Genomic DNA, 25,920 nt, shown 5'->3' with positions numbered 1-25,920 from the left:
TTGTATAATGTCAGCCAGCATTATATTATCTGTTTCCTTTTCCCCTCCTTTGCGGTGTAGCAGAGACCTCATTTACCAGCTGTCATTTTGCGCGACTGTAACAATGAAACAGCCACCCTTACCTGGTGCGATTTGTTCCCATGGGAGAATCTTAGGACTTTCTGCTTGCTGGCTTATTACTCTAGATCACAGCTCCGGTTCTTATTGCGGTGCTTTCCCATTCACACTGTACTTTACAAATCTTGTCCACCTGCTTCTGTGTCATTTGCCGGATAGATGCCGGGGTGGGGGTGGGTGGGTTGCTGATCTGCCGCTCCGATTCATTGGTCACCTTTATTAACTACTTCTGTAAGATTTTTAAAACATGCTTTTCCTCCAAATTATTATCCAAAATGGGTTGCCTGTGCATTTTATACTGAGTGTCACTGTTGCAATTTGTTGTTGTTGTTGTTTTAAAAAAAGCTGCAATCACGCGCACGCTTATCAGGGATGGAAGCCCCCACCCCATTGAACAAAGTGGGGTTTACCTCTGAGTAAACACGGCACGGGGCTTGCATTGGTCAATTGGCTGGTAAAGAGTCAAATTTGCGGGTCAAGGATCTTCCCCGGGCGTGCAATGCAGGGCTCGCTCCCACAGCGAAGACCGCGCCGGTTCCTAACCCTTCCACCCGCCCCGACCCCCCGAGGATGGGTTTACTCGCGAGTAAGCGCGCCTTTATATAACCCGCCCGCGGCCGCGTAGGGGGAGCGGGGTTGTCGCGCGCTGCGCCAGCCGGCTCGCCTCTGCGGCGGCTGCTGTTCCCCCGCGCCCCGCCCACTCCCGGGCAGGCCCCGCCCACTCCCCGCCTCGGCTGCCCACACAGGCCTGCCAATCGAGCGCCGGCTGGGACCCGGGTCTCGCTCCGAGGCCAGCGAACGCGAGGCCGTCGATCGACCCTCTCGGCGCTCGGCAGCGCCAGCCCCCGGCCATTTCTCGCCGCCGACTCGACCGGTTGGGCGGCGCCCTGGAGCGGGAGACGAGGCAGGTCGGTAGTCCGTGAGGGAAAGGGGGGGGGTTTCGTTAGCTAATTAGTTCGTTAATTGAGGGGGGCGGCTCTTGAGCTTCGGGGGGGGGGAGGAAGAGGAGGAGGGGCTCTCCTTTCCGTGGGGCTCCCTCTGAGGGAGGGTCTCTCTCCCTTCAGGCGCCTTCGGGACCCCCCGCCTTGGCCGGGGAGGGGAGGGGAAAGGCGGGGCGGCCTGTTTCCCCACAAACAGGGACACCCCCCCCCTTGAAAAGAAAAAGAAGAGTTGGGTTTCTCCCCTGTGAGGTAGGTGGGGCTGAGAGAGCTGTGACTAGCCCAAGGTCACCCCGCTGTCTTCGTGTGGAGGAGTAGCGGGAGGGGAAACAAACGTCCAGTCCACCAGATTAGCCTCGGTGGGGAACCGAACCTCCCGATTATAGCAAGCGTCCCCAGCATGGTAGGTGCCTGGGAGGTAGGTGGGGCTGAGAGAGCTGTGACTAGTTTAAGATCCCCCCCCCTCCCGCTGGCTTCATGTGGAGGAGCGGGGGATCGAACCCGGCCCTCCAGGTCAGACCCCACCGCTCCAAACCACCACGCCGGCCTCGCCCTTTCCCTCTCACAAAGCCTTTTGCATCGTAACCGCCCCCCCCCCCCCCGCATTTCCTTCAGGGACCCCCACAGGATGCCTCTGCTGGCCAGGACCTGTCTCTCCCCCCCCCCCCCACAGAGGAGGGCTGCCCTAGAGCAGTGATGGCGAACCTTTTAGAGCAGTGGTTCCCAACCTTTTTTTGACCAGGGACCACTAGGACTTTTTTGTCCGGTGTCAGGGACCCCGAGGCTCAAAATAAAAACTCCGAGAATTTGAAAATAAACTTTAATCACAACTGTTAGTTAAACGTTAAACTTAGAATAATATTTGAATATATATATTTTTATAATAGAGAACTTTTAATTGAAAATATGAATTTATTAGGGGTTTATAACTTTGTTTCGCGGACCTTAATTTAGCTCTCGCGGACCCCTGGGGGTCCACGGGCCCCCGGTTGGGAACCAGTGAGTTAGAGGCCGAGTGCCCAAACTGCAACCCAAAACCCACTTATTTATCACCAAGTGCCAACACGGCAATTTAACCTGAATACTGAGGTTTCAGTTTAGAAAAAAACAACTCCTACATTCACATCTCTTGCCTTAAAAGAAAAACACAATAACAGCGCTTTCAATGATACAAACAACTTTTTACTGAAAGGTAAAAGTTTGCATTTGGCATGCTTTTGAACAATTAATGTTTGTTCAAAGCCCCTAAGCTGGGCGGCGGGGAGTCCAGGGAAGGGGGGGGGTTGAACTGCTCCGCGCAGCTGGGCGGTGGGCAGTCCAGGGAAGGGCAGGCAGCGCGGAGCAGTTCTGGGCGGCGGGGAGTCCAGGGAAGGCAGACGCGATGGCTGCTCAACTTACCCGTGTGTGCCCACAGAGAGGGCTCAGCGTGCCAAGTCCGGCACTCGTGCCATAGGTTCGCCAACACGGCCCTAGAGCCTCTTAGACCTTGGGGCGCCATGGGGCGCTTTCACGCAGCCCAAATAATGCACTTTCAAGGTGGATTTTAGGGGGTTACCGCACTTGTGTTCCCAGCGATGTATTAAGAGTTTGAAAACGTTATAAAAAATAATACTGTTCGCACTTTCTATGTATTCCCAGCGATGTATTAAGAGTTTGAAAACGTTATAAAAAGTACTGTTCGCACGTTGGGGGTTACCGCACTTGTGTTCCCAGCGATGTATTAAGAGTTTGAAAACGTTATAAAAAATAATACTGTTCGCACTTTCTATGTCTTCCCACCGATGTATTGTGTGTGTGTAAAGTGCCGTCAAGTCGCAGCCGACCTATGGCGACCCCTTTTTGGGGTTTTCACGGCAAGAGACTACCAGAGGTGGTTTGCCAGTGCCTTCCTCTGCACAGCAACCCTGGACTTCCTTGGTGGTCTCCCATCCAAATACTATCCAGGGCTGACCCTGCTTAGCTTCCGAGATCTGATGAGATCAGGCTAGCCTGGGCCAACCAGGTCAGGGCACCGATGTATTAAGAGTTTGAAAACGTTATAAAAAGTACTGTTCGCACGTTGGGGGTATCGCACTTGTATTCCCAGCGATGTATTAAGAGTTTGAAAACGTTATAAAAAGTACTGTTCGCACTTTGTTTGGCCCCTTTAGCTGTGAAGAAGTTTTCCAACCATTTATAAGCCATGGTATCCAAAAACCCTTTTAAAGCAATGTTTTTTATAACGTTTTCAAACTCTTAATGCATCCCTGGGAATACAAAGTGTGGTAACCCCCTTTGTTTGGCCTCTTTAGTTGTGAAGACGTCTTCCAACCATTTATAAGCCGTGGTATCCAAAAACCCTTTTAAAGCGATGTTTTTTTACAACATTTTCAAACTCTTAATACATCACTGGGAATACAAAGTGCGTTAACCCCCTTACTGTGAACTGGCAAAATCCACTTGCAAACAGTCGTTGAGGTGCACTGACAGTGGACTGAAAGTGGATTATTTGGCCTGTGTGAAAGTGCCCATGTGTCAGGGTGTGTGTGTGCGCGCGCGCTTTGGAAGGTGCAGGATTGGAGACACGTGTCTGTTAAACCCTGGTGTGTGTCTGTATGCACATATTTGTTAAACCCTGGTGTGTGTCTGTATGGCACATGTGTGTGTCTGTATGTATGTGTCTGTTAAACCCTGGCATGTCTGTATGGAAGGTGTCTGTGTACATTTGTCTCTTGAGCCCTGGCATGTATGTATGGAGGGTGTCTGAACACATGTGTTTGTTAAACCCTGTTCTGTCTGTATGTAGCCAGCGTGGCATAGGGCTTAGTGTGTTGGATGAGGGCTGGGGGGGGGGGAACGGGTTCAAATCCCTGTTTTGTCATAGAAGCTCACAGGGTGATCTTAAGCCTTTTGCATTCTCTTAGCCTTAACCGACCTTGGAGGGTTGTTGTGAGGGTAAAAAGAGCTCCTTCGAGGGAAGGGTGGGATAAAAATGTAATAAGTTGTATGATGGACATGCAGGTGTGTGAGTACACATAATTAAATGTGCACATCCACATACATGCGTATGTTAATACAGGTGTGTCTGTTTGTGTACGCTGGGCACAACACTGGCTGCAATCTGTAATATTTGTGATTGTGAAGCTGGGTATTGTGTACGCTTAGTGAAATGTGTGTGTTCCTGTGTGCATAGCCCTGGACAAATGTAACAAATGCAACATTGAATGCACGTACAACATGATTTTTCTTTGTACGTTGTATTCGACAAGCATATGGCTAAATGTGCTATTGAAACTTGTCCTTTTTCCAGGTTCTAGTCCTCAGTTTTATGTTTTAAGCGAGCAAGCGTTTGCTGATTCTTACCAACAGGCTCAGTGAAATGTGCATACAAGGTGCTTTTAGCCTTCTGTACACAACACTGTGCGTGTTGAAATCCGTGCATGTGGGCGGGGAGCAGGTGCAAGCAGGCTGGACCCGTCCTCTGCTTGTACGCATGGTGGCTGAACTCATAGGTTTACTCCATGATCAGGCACATTTAGAAAAGCAGCGCTTCCAGTTGTGCTCATGAGCTGAGGATTTGGTGTAGGAGGCAGGCAAAGGCCGGTGTGATTGTCCCCACTCCTTTTCTAACCGCATCGAGTTTAAAAGGCATGGTGTCACATGTAAGAGAACTACTATACGCACATATATATGTATGTGTATATGTATATAGCTTGAGCATCCCTTATCCGGACACCCAAAATATGAAAAGATCCGAAAAGCGGACATTTTGAGCCGACATGCAGGCATTACTCACAGGCCTTCAGCAGCTCGCCAAGGTGCTTTCTGATGGTTCAGTGTACACAAAATTATTAAAAATATTGTTTAAAATTACATTCAGGCTCTGCGTATAAAGTGTATATCAAACATAAATGAATTTCGTGTTTAGACTTGGGTCCCATCCCCTAGATATTGTGTATATGCAAATATTACAAAATACAGAAAGATCCGAATTACGGAATACTTCTGGTCCCAAGCATTCTGGACAAGGGATACTCTAACTGTATATATGTCTGTGTTCGTATGTGTATCATGGATACGCTGCCTGCTAGGAGGAACCCTGTTACTGATTTCCCCCATGCCCGTGCTATAATTTTTGTTAGACCTTGTAAAGGTATGGGTGTGGGGAATGGACTATATTTATCTGTGAAGCATATTTTTATGTTTGTGTGTGTGTTGCAAACACTTTGCCTCCTCTTCTTTCTTTCCTATAATATCTTCTAGTTGATGTAATGTCTGTGTGTACAAATGTGCTTTTGTACAACGTTCAGTGTTGGTCCCTTGTAGCAGCTGGTGAAGGCATACATGCATCCTCTTTTTTTGCCCTACATTTTTGTGCACTCATTCCTTGACCCTATTTGTGTGTGTGTGTGTGTGTGTGCCTGTGCAACTAGAGAGAATGTATGATGCAATGGTTATAGTGTTGGACTAAGGGTGGGGAGATCCAGGTTCAAATCTCCTCTTAGCTATGAAGCTCACTGGGTGACCCCACATGCCCCTAAGCCTAGCCTACCTCACAGGGTTATTGTGAAGATAAATATAGAGGAGGGGAGAATTATCTGCACTGCTCCTTGGATGAAGGATAGTATCAAAATATAATTGGTAATTATATAAAGTGCTGTTGACGTACATGATGCTTTCCAGAGAGTACAGGAAGGCAGGCCTGACAAATGTAGTGTGTAAAAACTTGAGGCCAGGGAGACACCAGAGGAAGGAGGAGATGTGAGGATAGTAGTAAACATGGGAAGTACCTGTGGCTATTCACCTGGTTGGTTTCACTGGGGAAGGAGAACTAAGAGGTTCATAGAATCCTAGAGTTGGAAGGGGCCATAGAGGCCATCTAGTCCAACCCCCTACTTAATGCAGGATCAGCCTAAAGCATCCCTGACAAGTGCTTTCCTGAAAAGCTTTGGGGAAAAGTGGATTTTGAGGAGGGATTTGAAGTGAGAGTGGCTCCTGTAGGTGTACTAGGTGATGGCTGGAGGCAAAAAGAGACAGCCAGGGGTGCATGAGTGAGGGACAGGACGATCCAGACAAAGCTAAGCCTTTTAAAAGTCCCGTTGATGCCAATGGGTGAACGTTTTAATTACGTGTTCAACCTCTTCCATTAAAACAACTGGTCGAGCAAGTGCTTACATTCTGCCGGATCATGCCCATAGTATAAAACGCAATAAAATGACACCGTGATCGATAGTTTCAGGTGGGTGGCTGTGTTGGTAAGCAGTAGAAGAGCAAGACGCGAATCCATTCGTGCCTTAAAGACCAACAAGATTCCCAGGGCGTCAGCTTCTGAGAGTCAAAGCTCCCTTTGTCAGATCTGATGATTCGAGCTGTAGCACCCTGGAAATCCTGTTGGTCTTTAAGGCGCGGCTGGACTCGAATCTTGTCCTGCGATCGGTGGAAGTCTTTGCAGGATGCAATCACTGCAGTGCCTAAATAAGCGAGCCACTGAGAAATCAGAGATCAGCACGGGAACAGAGATAAATGCTTCGGCTTCTGCTTTTGTCTGATATCTCTTCCTCCCCTTCAGTGACGTCTCGTGCTAATCCTTTCCTGCCACCGAAACCTGCTTTGGGTTTCTCTGTGCTGTTAATGGCTCCTGTGAGATATACGAAGAAGAGGACCCCCGTCGCCCCCGTATTGCCTCCCTACAGAATGCTGGAGAATTCTTGTGTGTGCAAATGTACACATAACTCTCTTGGAGAACGGTCCACGTGTTACTGTTCATACAGCGCCGTCAATTTATACGGCACGTTACAAAATTTAATAAAGCAACTCAAACTTTCTGGATCTCTGCTTCCCAAACGATGCGATGAGATTAATTGTTTGCACTAAAGGGATAACCTTTCCTTTTCTAGTTTTGGTAGGGGAGGAGGGGAAAATAAGGGCTGGGCCAAAAGCTTCATGGAAAAGATGAGTCTAGTTGCTCGAGATGCCATTTACCTGCTGCCCTTTAAATGTGGATTGTTTCCCTCTTTTTGACGTGAGCGGCTCTGCTGCCACCTACTGCAACCTGAACAAAGGCCAGACCTGACGAGCTGGAGGAATATAGAATCATAGAGCTGGAAGGGGCCACAGAGGCCATCTAGTCCAAACCCCTGCTTAATGTGGGATCAGCCTAGAGCGTACCTGACAAGTGCTTTCCAGCCTCTGCTTAAAGACTGCCAGTGAGGGGGAGCTCACCACCTCGCTAGGAAGCTGATTCCACTGTTAGACAAATCTTACTGTAAAGTTTTTCCCCTCCTAATATCCAGCTTGGTACCTTTCTGCTTGCAATTTAAATCCATTCTTGTGAGTCCTATCCTTTGCTGCCAACAGGATCAGCTCCCTGCCCTCCTCTGTGTAAAAGATAAAGGTCCCCTGTGCAAGCACTGGGTCATTCCTGACCCACGGGGTGACATCACATCCTGACGTTTACTAAGCAGACTTTGTTTATGGGGTGGTTTGCCAGTGCCTTTCCCAGTCATCTTCCCTTTACCCCCAGCAAGCTGGGTACTCATTTTACCGACCTCAGAAGGATGGAAGGCTGAGTCAACCTTGAGCCGGCTACCTGAAACCAACTTCCTCTAATCGACAGCCCTTCAAATACAAAGAGAGCAATCATGTCCCCCCTCAACCTGCTGTTCTCCAGATTGAACCTTCCCAATTCCCTCAGCCTTTCCTCGCAGGGCTTGGTCTCCAGGCCCCTGGTCATCCTCGTTGCTCTCTGCACCTGCACCATTCTGTCCACATACTTTTTGAAGTGAGGGCTCCAGAACTGCACACAATACTCCAGGAGCGGCCTGACCAATACGGTGTACAGCGGAACTATATCTGCAGTTGGACCTTCCAGTGGTTTTCTAAATGAAAAGAGCAGCTATAGGGGACCCCAGATGAGAAGGGGATTTGACCCTTTGCTTCTCGAAACAGCCTCCACCCCACCAAGCCGCTGCTAGCCCTGGAAAAGGGGGGGGGGGGGAAACAAGCAAAGAGGGAGTGGGGGGGGGTCAGCCCGGGTCTGGTGGTACACAATTGGTTGAATTGTGTAGGGCAGGGAGGGAATTGTTGCTCTCCCTTCTGCGTTGTGGCCCCAATCCAAGTGCCGGGGAGATCCGCTCTCACAGCATCGAGTCTCTTTTGATCCCAAACAAGGAGGCGGGAATGTTGTGAAGTCCCTGCAGCTGATGCTAGTTGGCTCAAAACAGGAAGCCAGAGAGTTAAGTACCACATGTGCAGAAATTCCTATCTCGCCAGCGCGGACTTGACTAGGATAAAGAGTAGTCTGGCTAAGCAGTGTGGGCGTGTGTGTGTGTTCGCTCTGAGCATGATGAAGAAAACTTAGCGATTTTACAGCTTGCTTATTGTATTGTATATATTTTTTTAAGCCTGGTTGATCCCATCAGCGGCATAATCTTGTTTGCTCTCTGCGGCCCCAATCTGACAATTGGCTGTGCTGGTGCAGCAAACCGAATCCCCGCACGGGCGATGATGACACCGGGAGGCAGCTGGCCTTGCAATCATTTACAATTGTGGGGGTGTGAAATCGGCACAGCTGGCTTCCCTCCTTATCCGTCGCTTGAATCTCGGCCTTTCTCCGAAGAGCTTTAGGCCCATGACAACAGATAGCGGGGAGCTGTGCCCTCCACCCCCCGCTGTTTGGAATGGGCACTAGCCTAGATGGTTTGTCAAAAGGGTTAGACAGAATCATGGACTCTTGAGATATGCCACATTAGAGCCTCACACGGTTATTGTGACTTGTGTGGAAGCACAGCGTGGTGTAGTGGTTAAGAGCGGTGGTTTGGAGCAGTGGGCTCTGATCTGGAGAACCAGGTTCGATTCCCCACTCCTCCACACGAGCGGTAGACGCTGATCTGGTGAACCGGGTTGGTTTCCCCACTCCTCCACATGAAGCCAGCTGGGTGACCTTGGGCGAATCACAGCTCTCTTAGAGCTCTCTCAGCCCCACCTACCTCACAGGATGTCTGTTTTGGGGAGGGGAAGGTGATTGTAAGCCGGTTTGATTCTTCCTGAAGTGGTAGAGAAAATCAGCATATAAAAACTAGCTCTTCTTCTAAAAGTGAGAGCCAGTGTGGTGTAGTGGTTAAGAGCGGTGGTTTGTAATGGTGGACTCTGATCTGGAGCACCAGGTTTGATTCCCCACTCCTCCACATGAGCGGCAGACACTAATCTGGCGAACCAGGTTGGTTTCCCTACTCCCAACACATGAAGCCAGCTGGGTGACCTTGGGCTAGTCACACTCTCTCAGCCTCACCTACCTCACAGGGTGTTTGTTGTGGGGAGGGGAAGGGAAGTTGATTGTAAGCCGGTTTGATTCCTCCTTAAGTGGTTGAGAAAGTCAGCATATAGAAAAAAAATAAAAAGGCTTAGACAAAATCATGGACTCTTGAGATGTGCCACATTAGAGCCTCACACTGTTATCATGACTTGTGTGGAAGCTCTGTTTATCAACCTGATTTTTTATCCTCCCCTTCTTTGAAGCGAGCACAGCGAGGTGGTTTCCAGGGTTTATGTAGCAGCTGTTGCTGCAGCGTAATGTTTACCTGCAGTGACTCAGTGCCTGCGTTCAGGTGAATTTCCCTGTGCCACCACAGGGGCTTAAAGGAAAGGTCTGGGTAGCATGAGCTGCTATGGGCAAAAAAATTCATCACACAGAGTTATTTCAAGCGGCCTCTGGGTGCAGGGCATAATGAAAAGTGTTCCAGAAGTCTTTGGCTTTTGTTCTAATGGCCTCTCCTTTCTAGGGGGCCAGAATGGCAAGATGAAGAATGACTAGGGATGCATAAGTGTGTGTTGTGGATTTTGTTTGGGGGGGGGGTCCACCACTCTTAACCACTACACCACACTGGCTCTCAATTGCAAAAAGTGCTTTGTCTAGATAAAAATCCCTGTTTCACTTGCCTCTAAATACATTACGTGGTTATACAGTTCCATTAATTGCAGTAGAACTTGTGTTTGGGTAACGTGCTCAAGTTCAAGGTACAAGAACAGTCTGCTTCACACTTATTGGCTCATAAATTACAGACTGAGATTTTAAAAAATGACCCTGATTGAGTAAAGGACGCGATTGCTACTCTTTATTGGAGGATAATATTGTTTGAAGTCCCAAATATAAAAATGGCATTTGGTAGTTCCATAAAAAGACTGTCAAGGTGAGTTTGAGAGACGAGGCGTGGCATTCAATTGGTGATGACGTTACATATCATTTTAAAGAGCCCCATGGCGCAGAGTGTTAAGCTGCAGTACTGCAGTTAAAAGCTCTGCTCACGACCTGAGTTCGATCCTGACGGAAGTCGATTTCAGGTAGCCAGCTCAAGGTTGACTCAGCCTTCCATCCTTCCAAGGTCGGTCAAATGAGGACCCGGCTTGCTGGGGGTAAAGGGAAGATGACTGGGGAAGGCACTGGCAAACCACCCCGCAAACAAAGTCTGCCTAGGAAACTTTGGGATGTGACGTCACCCCATGGGTCAGGAATGACCCGGTGCTTGCACAGGGGACCTTTACCTTTTTAATCCTGCATGGCCTCTCGTTGTCCACACTCAGCTTTCTTCCATTACTTTCTGTTATGGTGATTATACTAGACTTGGGCCTTGGAAAACTTGGTTCAGCTCTCTTCTGCGTGTATTCACATAACCCTTTGAGGTCATGGTGGCGTAGCAGCTCCGGTTTTCACGTAACTCATACTGCTTCTCAGCCACATAAGGCCTAATGGTGGCACGCATGCCAAAGTATGCTCTGTTTTTGACAACTGGTCGCAAGCGTTTGAAAAGTTGTGCTTGCTAATAGAGGTCCAGATTTGTGCAGAGTTCAATGGCATGAGGGTTGCCGTACACACAGCCAACTCAGCCTGTGTTACTCTTTTGTAGCAGGATTGGCACAGAGCTCCCTGGCTATCAGCGGGCCAGTAGATCCTGTGAATAGTTCCTCGCGGCTTTAACTGCCTTTTGTCACATTGTCCACAGTAAAGCCTTTGCTTGTCGAAAGCTGCTTTGGGAATCAACTCGGTGACCCTGCCAAATGTTTGGGGAAAGAGCAGCGTGGGACGTTTGGGGAGGGATGCAAGCATAAAACAACTGCTGTAATAGTATATTCATTGTGTGTTAATGTTATAGTAGCATTTGTGTTTAGCGTATTTAGTATACTTATTGTATGTCAGTGTTACAGTGGCATTTATAGTAGGCTTTTTGAATAGATTTTTGCACTGCTTATTTTGCATGCTGCCAGTTATGTTTAGAGGGATGCAAGCATACCTCAGAGAGCGCGGGTTCGGTTCCAGGCCACCGCAATAAAGTGAGTCAGACACATTTTTTGGTTTCCCAGCGCATATAAAAGTTATGTTTGCTCTACATTGTAGTCTATTAAGGGTGCAATAGCATGATGTATTTAAAAAAAGTCCTGCAATAATAATGAAAAAGTTTGAAATATTGTGAGAATTACCAAAATGTGACACGGAGACACAAAGTCATGCTGTTGGAAAATGGCGCTGATAGACTTGCTTGAAAATGCAGTAAAGGTCGAGTATCCCTTACCCAGAATGCTTGGGACCAGAAGCATTCCGTATTTTTTTGGATATTTCCATCTTTTGGAATATTTGCATATACATAACATCTTGGGAATAGGATGCAAGTGTGAACATGACATTCATTTATTTTTTTAAATATGTTTTACGTACACTTAATGCACATAGCCTCAATGTAATTTTAAACAATATTTTTTCATAATTTTGTGTACATTGAACCATCAAAAAAAGCAGCTTGATGCACTGCTTAGGGCCTGTGAGTAATGCTTGCGTGTCAGCTCAAAATGTCCGTATTTCAGATTTTACTGTATTTTGGATGTCCAGATAAGGGATACTCAACTGGTATCTGCGAAGCACGTTAAAGCGAAGCACGATAAAACAAGGTGTGCCGTTAGTGGCCTCTGCCGTTTCGGATTCTATAAAAATAGTGAGTTTGCTGCTGTCTCCCTCTCCTAGCTTTTGATAAGCAAGTAACTTTGGACTGGTAACGGCATGTGTATAAAGAGGTTCTTAGGGATGCCGACTTGACTTCGAAGCTAAGAGCATCTTCTGAACAGAACTGGGGAGAAAAATACTCAGTGCTCTCCACTTTGGTACCTTAGAAATCTTAAGTCACCTAAAAATTTTCCTGCTGGGATTTAACAGTTGAGAATATTTTGTCAGGCCTGTTGGTGGAATTGGTGAACACAAATACCACATCACAAGAGCAGTTGTGGGATAAGAACACAACGCTTCAGTGTTGTCCCCTGCTCTGATTGGCAGTGGTTCTCCATGGTTTTCTTTGGGTCATTCTCAACATCTGCTTCTACCTGAGATGCCAGGAGTCGAATCAGGGTTCTTCTCCATGCAAAACATTTCCCTGAGATGCTCTTAATAGAATAACGTTTGAGGGGGTCGGCAGAATAATTCATTTTCCATTACCACGATTCAGTTGTTTTTCACTACCTTGAGACTCGTGTTTTCAGTTATTTTCTGCTATCTTCTGTGCAACTGGGCCAAGAATTGGCATGGTTGCCTCCATCTTGAAATCTGCTGGTTGTAGGCAGATGTGCAGTATATGCAATCTCTCTGGCTAGGATTAGCTTTTGTCGGGGCTTGGGATTTGAATTTAGAACTTGCAGGGGGGGGGGGAATGGCGTTCCTTAGTCTTGGATCACTTAAAATTGTGTAAATAAATTGGAGAGTCAAATTTTGCAGTACTTCAATGTATATTTGTTTCACCTCTGTCTAATCCAGTGACCTGGAAGAGACTGCAAACTGTCAAGATAATAAGAACGTTGCATAATCGAGCGTGCTGCTGAAGTGGGGTTTCCTTTGTCACAAACCAGATAGGGGCTCTGAACAAATCCAGAGACCTTGGAGAGATTCTGACGTTGGATATTCTCTAGTGTTCCGTTTAATAATGCTGCTCTGTTTTCCCTCCCTTGGTTGAACTTCTGCAGGCCTGCAGAAGATGACAGAATACAAGCTTGTGGTGGTCGGAGCTGGTGGCGTAGGCAAGAGCGCCTTGACGATACAGCTAATTCAGAACCATTTTGTAGACGAATACGATCCAACAATAGAGGTAAACGAATTCCTATGACGTTCGTCTCGTGTGTTTGATATCCAGGAATATGGGCTGAGCTACCCCACTCCAGGTTTGGGAGCGTGTTAAAGATGGCCAGAGTCTTACCGGGCCACTTATATAAAATAGATAGTCCCAGTTTAACATAAATGAAGTCAACAAAGATAAGAACATAAGAAAAACCATGCTGGATCAGACCAAGGCCCATCAAGTCCAGCAGTCTGTTCGCACAGTGGCCAACCAGGTGCCTCTAGGAAGCCCACAAACAAGACGACTGCAGCAGCATTATCCTGCCTGCTTTCCACAGCGCATCGTGTAATAGGTATGCTCTGAAATCCTGATTGCGTCGAAATTAGGTGAGGGTAAACGCGCCGTTCCCAGAGAGGATTCCAGTGCATGGGAAGTACCAGTATTCCTTGGTCAGCCCCGTCACACTTTCTGATGCATACAAACATGACCCGCCCTACATTCTAGTTGTGTTGGGGTTAAAATGTAGGGCGCATTGAACTCTGATGAGATTTGTCTGCCACATCCTGGATTTGCAAACGTGCTGTATATTCTCAGCTGCGCGCTCGTGCGCTGAGTTGATGTGTGATATAAGGCATGTGGGCAGTACGAACGGAGCTAGTTATGCAACCCTTGGGGAAAACTCTCCGAGTGAATGCTGATTGCTGCCATAAAATATCCCCCCCCCCCATGCCGCCTTTTTTGCTTCGGCATGGTTTCATCATATCTTATCAGTTCTGGGCTCACCTGTGATAGACCTACTTCATAGGCTCCAGGTATTTTCACAGTAGTTGAAAAGATAGAAGCATAAACTGTGCACCCTCTCCGCTGAGGGCAGGCGAAAGTTTCCTCCCTGATCTTGCCTGTCTGAGGCAGATTGTAGGTTTCCCTCTGACCCGAAACTGATTGCAATCCTGTTGTGTTTTTTTTTTAAGAAAGGGCAAACTTTGGAACAGGCTGGCTTGGTCTTTCCACAGGCTCATTTGCAGAAAAAAAGAACTGCTCAAGCCAGAGATTTTCTGGCACATGCAGCAGAATGTCTAGAAGATGTTCACGGGAGGTCTTGACAACCCACAGGCTGCCTGAGATGTTCACGGGAGGTCTCCACAGCCCACTGGCTGCTGGAGCTTCCTGGAACGTCTTTGTTGTGTGTTATGGTACTGACACCAGCAGGGTGTGTGTGTTCTGCACAAGCGGGCGAAGCGACCGTCTGAACCACTTGTGCCGAGATGCCCAGTTCAGTTCTTTATGTTCCATTCATTTCAGAAAGGGGTCATTGGGTGTCAGAGCAGACCAAGGATGCTGCCAAAAAAGAAAGAAAGAAAGAAAAGAATGTGACCTCTTATATTTTACTGCTGTAATGTCCTGCAAAACTTGCCATGTATGATGTCACACTGAGTTTCCCTACCTTCAGTCCACATCAGTAGCTTCTGTTGGTGTGGCAGAGAAATTAATAGATTATGAGTTTCAGGGGATGGTTGTGTTGGTCGGCAGTAGAAGAACTAGATTTGCTTCCAGTCACGATGGGTAGCTCAGTAGAAAAGAGCAAGAATCCAGCTTGGGTTGAGTGTCCCCTATCTGGACTGCTTGGGACCAGAAATGGTCCGTATTTCGGATCTTTCCATGTTTTGGAATTTTTGCATATGCATAATGAGATGTCTTGGGGATGGGACCCAAGTTTAAACACAAAATTCATTTATGTTTTATATACACTTTATACACATAGCCTGAATGTAATTTTAAACAATATTTTAAATAATTTTGTGTACATTGAACCATCAGTGGCGCTGCTGAGGGCTTGTGAGTAATGTTTCCATGCTGGCTCAAAATGCCCGGTTTTCGGATCAGTCCAGATATTGGATGTCTGGATAAGGGATACTCGACCTGAAGCACCTTAAAGACTATCAAAATTTCTGGCAGGGCATGAGTTTTTGTGAGCCACAGGCACAGCTCACTTCTTCGGATACAGCTAGAACGCAAGTCCATCTATCCTTAAGTAGAGAAGGGTGAATTCACACACCCAATGGCAAAAGCATGTGAATGTCAATACCAGGTAAATGACATTGGCAGGCTTGATTGGTTCAGGTGTGATATGCAGAGGGGTAGTAGGCTTGGAGAAATCAGCATTGGTAATGAGAAAGGAATCCCAGGTCCCTATTCAATCCAGGAGAATGCATTGTCTTGAGCTTCATTATTAGTTGTAATTCAGCAGCCTCTGCAGACTCCTGATTCGAGTCCGGGAACACCTGGGAGACCAACAAGATATTTGAGGTATAGACGTTCGAGAGTCAAAGCTCCTTTCATCAGATGATGGGGTGGCTTGCACTAGATGTCACGAGGGAGAGCTAGATACAGGGCTGCCTAGTTTGGGGGCAGCCCCGTGTTTGCTGTAAGAGCCCACGATCATCTTTCTGTGTGGTGCGGGTGACTTTGGGCTGTGCCAGCTAAACCCTTTCTTCAAGTTGGCGTTGTCGGGCCCGGTTGTGCTCGGAGCCACCTTGCACCATTTCCCACACAGCGAGAAGCCCCAGCTCGTTTGGTTCTCGGCATTGGTGTGCAGGTTGCATCATGTAAGAACAGGCCTTAAATGGCAGCTAGCATCAGTTTGAAGTCAGCGACTTTAACACCTTCTAACTTCAGAATGAGCAGCCTAGATAGCCCAGTGTAACCTGATCTTATCAGAGCCTGGAAGACGGAAAAATGAGAGAGGAAGAGTTGTTTTTTTATACCCCAATATTCTCTACCATTTAAGGACTCAGACCAGCTTACAATCGCCTTCCCTTCCCCTCCTCACAACAGACACCTTAGGAGGTAGGTGAGGCTGAGAGAGTTCAGAGAAAACTGTGACTGGCCCAAGGTCACCCAGCAGGCTTCATGTGGAGGGGAGGGGAATCGAACCCGGTTCACCAGATTAGAGTCCACTGTTCCTAACCACTACACCATGCTGAAGAAGAGTTGGTTTTTATACCCCGCTTTTCTCAACCGTTAAGGATCATCAAAGCGGCTTACAATCTCCTTCCCCTCCCCACAACAGGCACCTTGTAAGGTAGGTGGGGCTAGGAGAGTTCTGAGAGAACTGTGACTGGCCCAAGGTCACCCAGCAGGCTTCATGCGGAGAGGTGGGGAATCGAACTCTGTGATTCCGTGATCAAGTGGGATTCGTTTGTTTCTGGACTAACGACTTTTAACTGGTGGGCTTTTCTTCACGTTTTTCAAAACGGCTGGCTGGCCTCTTGTTAAAACTTTGGGAACTACTGAGACCTGGAGATCATAAAATCATAGAGGTGGAAGGGACCACTACGGTCATCGAGTTCAACCCCCTGCACAATGCAGGGAATTTATAACTACCTCCCCGCCTCCACACCCCCAGCAGCCCCTACTCCATGCCCAGAAGATGGCAAAAAACAAACAAACAAAAAACCCTCCAGGATCCCTGGCCAATCTGGCCTAGAGGAAAATTGCTTCTTGACCCCAAAGTGGCAATCAGCACTACCCTGGGCATGCAAGAAAGGGCCACAAGATCCAAACACTGATGCAAACCTTACTGCCATCCCACTCGTGATCTGCATAAGCTCACATCAATTGATCGAAGAAAGTTTTCTGCGTAAACCAAATGGAAATTTATTGACTCAGGAACCTGCAGAGTCATATGGTAGCCGAGGCACAAAACCTGTTTTTCCTGCCTGTCTTTCATATGCCTTGTTGGCCGTGGAAGCCGGGTGCTTTGGGGATTGTGCAGCATGTTCAAATTTCAGGATGTGTTTGTCAGGCCTGTGGGATATTGCTATTGCCCATGTTGTTGTTCTTTGGGGGAAATCCCATTGAATCTTCTCAATACACCTGTAGAGGTGAACAGCTTGCCTTTCATCTGATGAAGTGACCTCTCTCTGACGAAAGCTCATGCTACAATAAATTTTGTTTAGTCTTTAAGGTGTTTCTGGACTCGTGTTTAGCTTGTCTTCCAGTGAATTTTGTTCGTTGCTGCTCACTGACTTTTTGAGAAGCCCCAGATGAACATCTGAAGACCCCCCCCCTGCATGAGATCCCCAGAACACAGTTTGAAAATCCCTAGTTGAAAGCAAGAGAAGCGGCATTGGGTTTCACAGAGAGAGTAAGCAATTGAAAGAGCAGTTTTTACCAATCTCTGAGTTGTGCAAATGCTAATAGCACCATAGGATTTTGTGACCGCCCTGCACAAAAATGGAATTTAATATTGTAGGCAACATTTAATTTAGTTTTTTTTTTTGTCTTTACATTTAGTAAAGCACTAAAAATAGAGCTTGAGGAACGCCTGATGAAATCTCAGGAGACGGGTGGGAACAAGTATGCATTCTTGTGGTCAGGGGATGTTGCTTTAATACCCTTCGTAGCCCTCTGTCCCTCCCCATTTCATGCAGCTGCAGGATAAAATACACAAAGGACAACCATGTGCACAAGTGCTCAGTTTACACAATGAGTCGAGCTTGTAGAATTCAGCTTTCCTCAATGCAGAGTTTTTACTTTTGCACAAAATACCTGCAGCTAACGCCATGATTACTGACGGATGTCGATGGAACATGTCTTATCCCAGAAGCATGAAGCTAGCAATGGTGGGAGGGGCTGTGGCTCAGTGGTAGAGCATCTACTTGGCATGCAGAAGGTCCCAGGTTCAATCCCTGGCATCTCCAGATAAAGGGACTAGGCAGGTAGGTGATGTGAAAGACCTCAGCCTGAGACCCTGGAGAGCTGCTGGCAGCCTGAGTACACAATACTGATTTTGATGGACAAAGGGTCTGATTCAGTATAAGGCAGCGTCATGTGTCGAACATGAATCATAAAATCATAGAGTTGGAAGGGACCACCAGGGTCATCTAGTCCAACCCCCTGCACAAAGCAGGAAATTCACAACTACCTCCCCCCACACACCACACACCCCCAGTGTCCCCTACTCCATGCCCAGAAGATGGCCAAGATGCCCTCCCTCTCATCATCTGCCTAAGGGCATGGAATCGGCATTGCTGACAGATGGTCATCTAACCGCTTCTTAAAAACCTCCAGGGAAGGAGAGCTTACCACCTCCCGAGGAAGCCTGTTCCATTGAGGAACCGCTCTAACTGTTAGAAAATTATTCCTAATGTCTAGATGGAAACTCTTTTGATTTAATTTCAACCCGTTGGTTCTGGTCCGACCTTCTGGGGCAACAGAAAACAACTCCTCAGAAAACAACAGAAAACAACTTTATATGTCAGCCCTTCAAGTACTTGAAGATGGTTATCATATCCCCCTCAGTCTTCTCCTCTTCAGGCTAAACATACCCAGCTCCTTCAACCTTTCCTCATAAAACTTGGTCTCCAGACCCTTCCAGACATCTTTGTTGCCCTCCTCTGGACACGTTCCAGCTTGTAGGGCATTTTGAAAATCATTCTAAAATGCCCTACTTGCAGCTTCCACGTCAGCTTAATCCAGGTCACCAAAAACCCGTCCAAATTGGAAGCTATTCCTTCCCTAAAGATGGCCTGAAGCCAGTCTCCAGGGGAAGGGTGTTCCATACACGAAAAGCACCCGCTGAGCACACTTTTCTACACGCCCTTGTTTATAAGCTTTGTGGATACAGCTGGAAAGGCGGCCCGGCCTTCGTGAACCTGGAGCCTTCAAAGGAGCTTGGGAGGAGGTTGCCTCTGAGGTAGTGTTTGTAGATGCCAGGTGCGTGCAACCTGATCGGCTGCTTTTCAGGAAGCAGCAGATGAACGCAGGAGATAGTAGACGAGGCCGGGACCACTTGCGATGCACTAGGCTGGCCTCAGACCCTGTGGCTGCGTGCTGCACTTGAAGTCTTTGCTCGGTTTTCATAGCGCCGGTTTTCATAGCACTTTGTTCGGTTTTCATAGCGCCGGTGGACTCCAGTTTTATTTTGCTGTGACAGACAGCGAGCCAGCATGGTGTAGTGGTTAAGAGCGGTGGTTTGGGGTGGTGGAGTCTAATCTGGAGAACTGGGTTCGATTCCCCACTCCTCCACATGAGCGGCAGAGGCTAATCTGGTGAACTGGATTTGTTTCCCCACTCTTACACATGAAGCCGTGTGACCTTGGGCTAGTCACAGCTCTCTTAGAGCTCTCTCAGCCCACCTGCTTCACAGGGTGTCTCTTGCGGGGAGGGGAAGGGAAGGCGATTGTAAGCCGCTTTGATTCTTCCTTAAGTGGTAGAGAAAGTCGGCATATAAAAACCAACTCTTCTTCTATATTCAATGTGATTAAGGTACTATAGTCAATACAGAGAAGAATAAAAGATGGGATCAAAATTGGTTACGCAAAATTAGTCACACTCTCTCAGCCCCTGCCTCACAGGGTCCCTGATCTTCTCGTGCTAAAATGATCTTTAGTGGGAAGGCTGGGATAGATATCTTTCGAGATGCTGGAGAGCCGTTGCCAAAGTAGACAGTCCTAAGCGAGGTGAGCCTGTAGCTTGATTCTCTGTAACACAGCTTCTTACGGGCCACCATTTTTCATATCTCTTCCCAGGAGTCATGGAATCACCGAGCTGGAAGAGACCACCAGGGTCATCTATTCCAGCCCCCTGCACAATGCAGGAAATTCACAACTACCTCCCCCAACACCCCCAGTGACCCCCTACTTCATGCCCAGAAGATGGCAACAAAACCCCTCCAGGGTCCCTGGCCAATCTGGCCTGGAGGAAAATTCCTTCCTGACCCCAGAGTGGCATTTGGCATTTCCCTGGGCATGCAAGAGAGGGCCACAAGAGCCAAGCACTGACGCAACCCTTCCTGCCCTCCCTCTCATGATCTGCCTAAGATCAAAGCTTATTCTTCCCCCCCCTTACTTGGTAAATTCCCTGAAGAGTCAGTTGAGCTTTTGGCAAAGAAGCTCCTATTAGGAGAAGACCCTCAGCTTACGCTCCAAACTGCCGAGTTCTGCGCTGTTGCTATTAAAATACGCAGGGCTTTATTGGAGAATGACTGTTAGAATATTTTACAATTTTATCAATTTTAAGATTCTAATTTTAACCAGGGGGTTGCTTTTATTGACCTCACACCTTTATATGTCTGTGATTCTGCGGTGCAAAACTATAGTGTCTGGAAATTTTGATGTGTTGGCACGTGATTGGTCAGTCGACCGTATTAATTAATTTGATTTGATTTACTGCTCTTGTTGGCATGTTTCTCTGCCTTTATAGGGACCGACCCGATCTTTCAGCCATCAGGGTAGAAACCCGGTCCTGTTTGCTTTGCGTTTCCTTTACAAAGCAGTTGAAGACGCTCTGGCTGTGTTATGGGTAGGCCGAGGCATCTGATAGCTTTTTAACTCCATTACCTTCTTGTAAAGAGGGCCGTGAATTGCCGCTAGGCAGCTGGATACATATCGAGTGCCCGGTCGTAACCGTGTCTCCATGGGGAATGGGGAATTGTGCTTAAGGGTTTAGGCAGAGCTGGGCAGAGCCTGGAAACCGGTGGTAGCCCTGCCTCCCGAACAAATGCCATTTCTACCTGCTCTCATTTTCCTTCCTCCTCCGTTTCACAGTGCTGGGTCCCACGGGAATAAGATTAAAAGCTTCTTCCTTTCATTCTGCAGCGTTGTTGTGCTCTTAAGCGTAATAGAGGCTCTGCTTCTGATACCGCAGCTCCAAAACGTTTTGAATTTTTGTCTGGCAATCGGTCGTTAATGTCCCTCCCTGTCCGCCGATTCCTTCCCCTTTCTGACCGACTTGCTTCCTGTCCCCCCTGCCCCCTTTTCCTGCAGAATTCTTTCCATCTGCTGTTCCCCGGGAACTGGAAACAATCCAGCATGGATGTTGCGACGTTCTGCCCTTCCTACCAGTTGCCGAGACAAAAAGAAAGATAATTTAGTTTGGAAGTTTTTGAACTGGGAACGCTAGCCATGCCGTGATCCTGACTTTGCGCTTCCCCAGTTTATAAGAGTACTCCTTTCGCTCTGTTTTTTTAAAAAGGCACTCAGTCAAAATAAATAGAGTGGTGCTGGACTCCTAGAGATGCCAACCTCCAGGGAGGATCTGGGGGTCCCATGGAATTACAGCTTATCTCCAGACTACATTGATCCGTTCTCCTGGATAAAACGGATGCTTTGGAAGGTGGACTCTATGGCATTGCACCCCTTTGAGGTCCCTGTCCTTCCTGGGCTCCATTCCCAAATCTCCAGAAGTTTCCCAATCTGGATCTGGCAATCCTAGCCTCCCACATCCCCAGCCGGTGGCCTGTGGGGACCTGGCAACCCTAGAATCATAGAGTTGGAAGGGGCCATTAAGGCCATCTAGTCCAACCCCCTGCTCAGTGCAGGATCAGCCTAGAGCAGTGGTTCCCAAAGTGGGCAGTACCACCCCCTGGGGGGCGGTGGGATTACCTAGGGGGGCTCCAAGAGATGAGAGGGCAGCAGGGGGGCGCTAGAGGTGGGGCCCTTCAACCGTGTTGTTCACTAATTTACAGTAGATCAAGTTATGGCACCATACTGGCAAATTTGGTGGAAACTATCAGGATTTTTTGTTTCAGACTTCGAAGAGCTGGTACCACTGGATCAAGTTCATCGGTTTTGTTGAATAAATTTCAACTAAAATTTTTAATTTGATTTTGAATACATGTGCAATTAATTTTTACTGTTTTGAAATTTTATTATCTTTAGTGAGTCATGCAAACCCCTATTTTGAATAATGCTTTTTATAGGGTAGGGGGCCCTGAGGTTGAGTGTTTTTAATCGTATGGCCGTGGGTGGGGTTCAGGAAGTATGCCAGTGTGGTGTAGTGGTTAAGAGCGGTGGTTAGGAGCGGAGGACTCTAATCTGGAGAACCGGCTTTGATTCCCCACTGTTCCACAGGAGCATCGGATGCTAATCTGGTGAACCTCCACATGAAGCCTGCTGGGTGACCTTGGGCCAGTCACAGTTCTCTCCGAACTCTCTCAACCCCCGTCTACTTGACAGGGTGTCTTGTGGGGAGGGGGAGGGAAGGTGATTGTAAGCCAGTTTCTAACAGAGCGGTTCCCCAGTGGAAGAGGCTTCCTCGGGAGGTGGTAAGCTCCCCTTCCGTGGAGGTTTTTAAGGAGAGGTTAGATGGCCATCTGTCAGCAATGCTGATTCTATGATCTTAGGCAGATCATGAGAGGGAGGGCATCTTGGCCATCTTCTGGGCATGGAGTAGGGTCACTTGGGTGTGTGTGTGGGGGAGGTAGTTGTGAAATTCCTGCATTGTGCAGGGGGTTGGACTAGATGACCCTGGTGGTCCCTTCCAACTCTATGATTCTATGATTCTCCCTTAAGTAGTAGAGAAAGTCAGCATATAAAAGCCAACTCTCCTTCTCCACCACAGTGTGTGTGTGTGTGATAAACCACAAGGGGGTCTCTGTTTTCATTTGTGAAACGTTAGAGAGGCGTGTAGAGAAGACCTCTCTTGATGGTCTTAATGCTGCTTTTAAGGAAAGCAGATTCCAAAACACAGAACTGACCATTCCTGTGTATGCTCATATCTTGGTGCGAGAGGACAGAAGCAGCTGATGTCAGCTTCGTTGTTCTTACGGTAACTGACGACAGGGTTAAAGGAAAGTGAGTTTGAAAATGAAATTGATATCAACGGAGTAGCTTTCTGTTGGGGGCGGGGGGGGGCGGGCGGGGAGGAAACAGATCAGTTTTGTAATTCAGATGTGAGCTTTAATGTGAAGCAGAAGTTAGAACAGCGCTCTCTGCTGGCCAATCTATTCTCTGGCTAAATCTGGAAAAGGCTGTGATACTAGGGCTGCAAATTGCCTCTTCGTGTGATGAGATCATCCCAGTTTTTTTTTCTTGGAATCCAGAAGGCTCCTCCTTTCAAATTTCTTTTTTAAAAAAAACTATAGGCACAGTATATTAGGAATTTCTCTTGCATACATTTCATAGAAATTCATGATGAGGACATGTGAAAGAGAGTACACAGTGTCCGGCATGCAGCCTTGGTTATAGTAACACCCCTGTCTCTCGTTTCCTTCCATGCAGAGCCAGAGAGTTAGAATCATAGAGTTGGAAGGGACCACCAAGGTCATCTAGTCCAACCTGCACAATGCAGGAAATTCACAACTACCTCCCCCCCCCAAAAAAACCCCACTGACCCCTACTCCATGCCCGCTGAGAAGATGGGAAAAAACCCTCCAGGATCCCTGGCCAATCTGGTCTGGAAGAAAATTCCTTCCTTACCCCAGAGTGGTGATCAGCATGTGCCTGGGCATGTGCCTGTGTAGTAATCCTACAGAAGGGAAAGTTATTGCTAATATATAATGATGTTAAGTAGCCTAACAAATATAGGCCATCGAGGTGGAAAGTTGGTATATGTGTATGTATATCTCTTTTAGATTTAATAATATCAAATTTGGATAATTACTCAATTTTAAAGATATTATAGTTGATAATATTGTAAACGATGCAAGTATAATGTAATAACTATAAAGTTTCGCAATGTTGTTAATTTGCTTGAAGGGTGATTTTCCTCACAGGATGTCTGTTGTTGGGAGGGGAAGGGAAGGTGATTGTAAGCTGGTTTGAGCCTCCCTTAAGTAGTACAGAAAGTCTGCATATAAAAACCAACTCTTCTTCATGTTCAGAGGAAGTAGGCCTCTGAATGGCAAATAACGGGAAAGGTGGTTGCCTTTAAGACTTGTGGCATGAGTTTCCTGAAAGCAATTGCCTGGCTACTGTAAGAGTTGGAATCCCACCCTAGATGAAATGTTGGATGAAATCATAAAAACATAAGAAAGGCCCTGCTGGATCAGACCAAGGTCCATCAAGTCCGGCAGTCTGTCCACACCGTGTCCAACCAGGTGCCTCTAGGAAGTCCACAAAAAAGACGAGTGCAGCAGCACCATCCTGTCTGTGTTCCAAAGCACCTAATATAATAGGTGAGCCCCTCTGATCCCGGAGAGAATAGTTATGCATCATGACTAGTAGCCATTTTTACTAGTAGCCATGAATAGCCCTCTCCTCCATGAACATGTCCACTCCCCTCTTAAAGCCTTCCAAGTTGGCAACCATCGCCACATCCTGGGGCAGGGAGTTCCACAATTTAACTATGCGTTGTGTGAAGAAATACTTCCTTTAATCAGTTTTGAATCTCTCCCCCTCCAGCTCCAGCAGATGACCCCGCGTTCTAGTATTATGAGAGCCGGGTTCCTCTTAGGTTCTTGTGCCTCCCTCAGCCGGGTTCCTCTTAGCTTCTTCTGCTCCCCCGCTCAGAATGAAGACTGGGATGCTTCCCTCCCCCCATTTCTAGACTAAAAATGTCGTGCGCCAAACGCTTTCCCTATGCAGCTCCTTTGGCTCACTTTCCTCCTTTGGCTTCGCAGACTCGCACAAGCGTATAGCTTCAGAAATACAACTTTAAGGCGTCTTGGTGCGGAATAGACAGATGATGTCATGCCCATGAAATGTGTGAAGAATTCATGTAGGTGTGTCATGGGTGAAAAGATTCAGAAATCCTGGCACTGCTATTTAGATCCTTTTTTGAGATTCCAGTTTTATATAATCACTCTTCTGTTCTGGTTATGTAAGCAAGATGCTTTTGCTGCTAAGAAAGGAAGATTTAGAACAGCACAACCGAAGGTGGGAGAAGAGAGGTGGCTGGAACGCCTTAGAGCCACAGAGCATATCATCTAAATAAAATACACAGAGCCCATATCCCTGCCAAGGTTTGGCCCTTCGAACCCAGGGTCTGGTTCTTCCAGTTAATAGGAGAAGATTTAAGAGAGGAATAAAACCCAACCTATAAAACAAGCTACAGGAGAATTATACAACTTTAAGGTTGACAATGAGGAAATTAAAATTGTTGAAGACTTCTTGGCTCCATCATCAACCAAAAGGGAGACTGCAGCCAAGAAATCAGAAGGAGATTGAGACTGGGAAGGGGAGCCATGAAGGAGCTAGAAAAGATTCTGAAGTGTAAGGGTGTGTCACTGGCCACCAAGATCAGGTTAATTCATGCCATCGTATTCCCTATTACTATGTATGGGTGTGAAAGCTGGACATTGAAGAAAGCTGATAGGAAGAAAATAGATTCCTTTGAAATGTGGTGTTGGAGGAGAGTGTTACAGATACCATGGACTGCCCCCCCCCCAAAAAAAAATCAGTGGGTTATAGATCAAATCAAGCCTGAACTGACCCTAGAACTAAAATGACTAAACTGAGGCTATCGTATTTTGGTCACATCATGAGACGACAAGAGTCACTGGAAAAGACAGTCATGCTAGGAAAAGTTGAGGGCAGCAGGAAAAGAGGAAGACCCAACAAGAGATGGATTGACTCTATAAAGGAAGCCACAGCCCTCAATTTACAAGATCTGAGCAAGGCTGTCAAAGATAGGACATTTTGGAGGACTTTCATAGGGTCGCCATGAGTCGGAAGCGACTTGATGGCACTTAACACACACACACACACACAAAAAACAAGCTGGGTACCCAAGGTTGGGTGGGAAGAAAAATATATATAAATAATGAAAATATATAATTTATTAGAAGTGCTATGTCAAGATTAAAATTATTTAAAAAAAACTTTAAAACAGGACAATGGCATTTCCTAAGGTTGAAATCTATAACCACATGCCAGACGCATTTCGGCCTGTATGGCCTTCCTCAGTGGTCTATTAGAAACCCATGTAAAACATGCACACATTCACAGATATATATATTTTTATACATATAAACAATGTAAAACAGACCAGGCATGTAATAGGTTGTATAATATATTACCAATTACACAAACATCTGGTAAGATTTTTTCAAGTTGTTATGCTGGGCTGTATAT

The 25,920-nt window shown here is 47.0% G+C and overlaps 1 protein-coding gene across 2 annotated transcripts in view; it reads left to right on the top strand.

Annotated features, from left to right (window-relative positions):
- KRAS (KRAS proto-oncogene, GTPase) overlaps nt 1–25,920 on the top strand; it is a 42,872-nt gene that overhangs the window by 424 nt on the left and 16,528 nt on the right. For both annotated transcript variants that reach the window (XM_056845932.1, XM_056845931.1), the window contains exon 2: nt 13,032–13,153. In XM_056845932.1, the coding sequence (XP_056701910.1) occupies nt 13,032–13,153 (122 nt within the window). The remainder of the gene's footprint in view (nt 1–13,031; nt 13,154–25,920) is intronic.

Source organism: Euleptes europaea, chromosome 3 (genome assembly GCF_029931775.1).
Source record: "Euleptes europaea isolate rEulEur1 chromosome 3, rEulEur1.hap1, whole genome shotgun sequence".
Lineage (NCBI taxonomy): Eukaryota > Metazoa > Chordata > Lepidosauria > Squamata > Sphaerodactylidae > Euleptes > Euleptes europaea.
The sequence above is the reverse complement of the archived record's forward strand: the minus strand, read 5'-3'. Positions and strand labels throughout refer to the sequence as shown.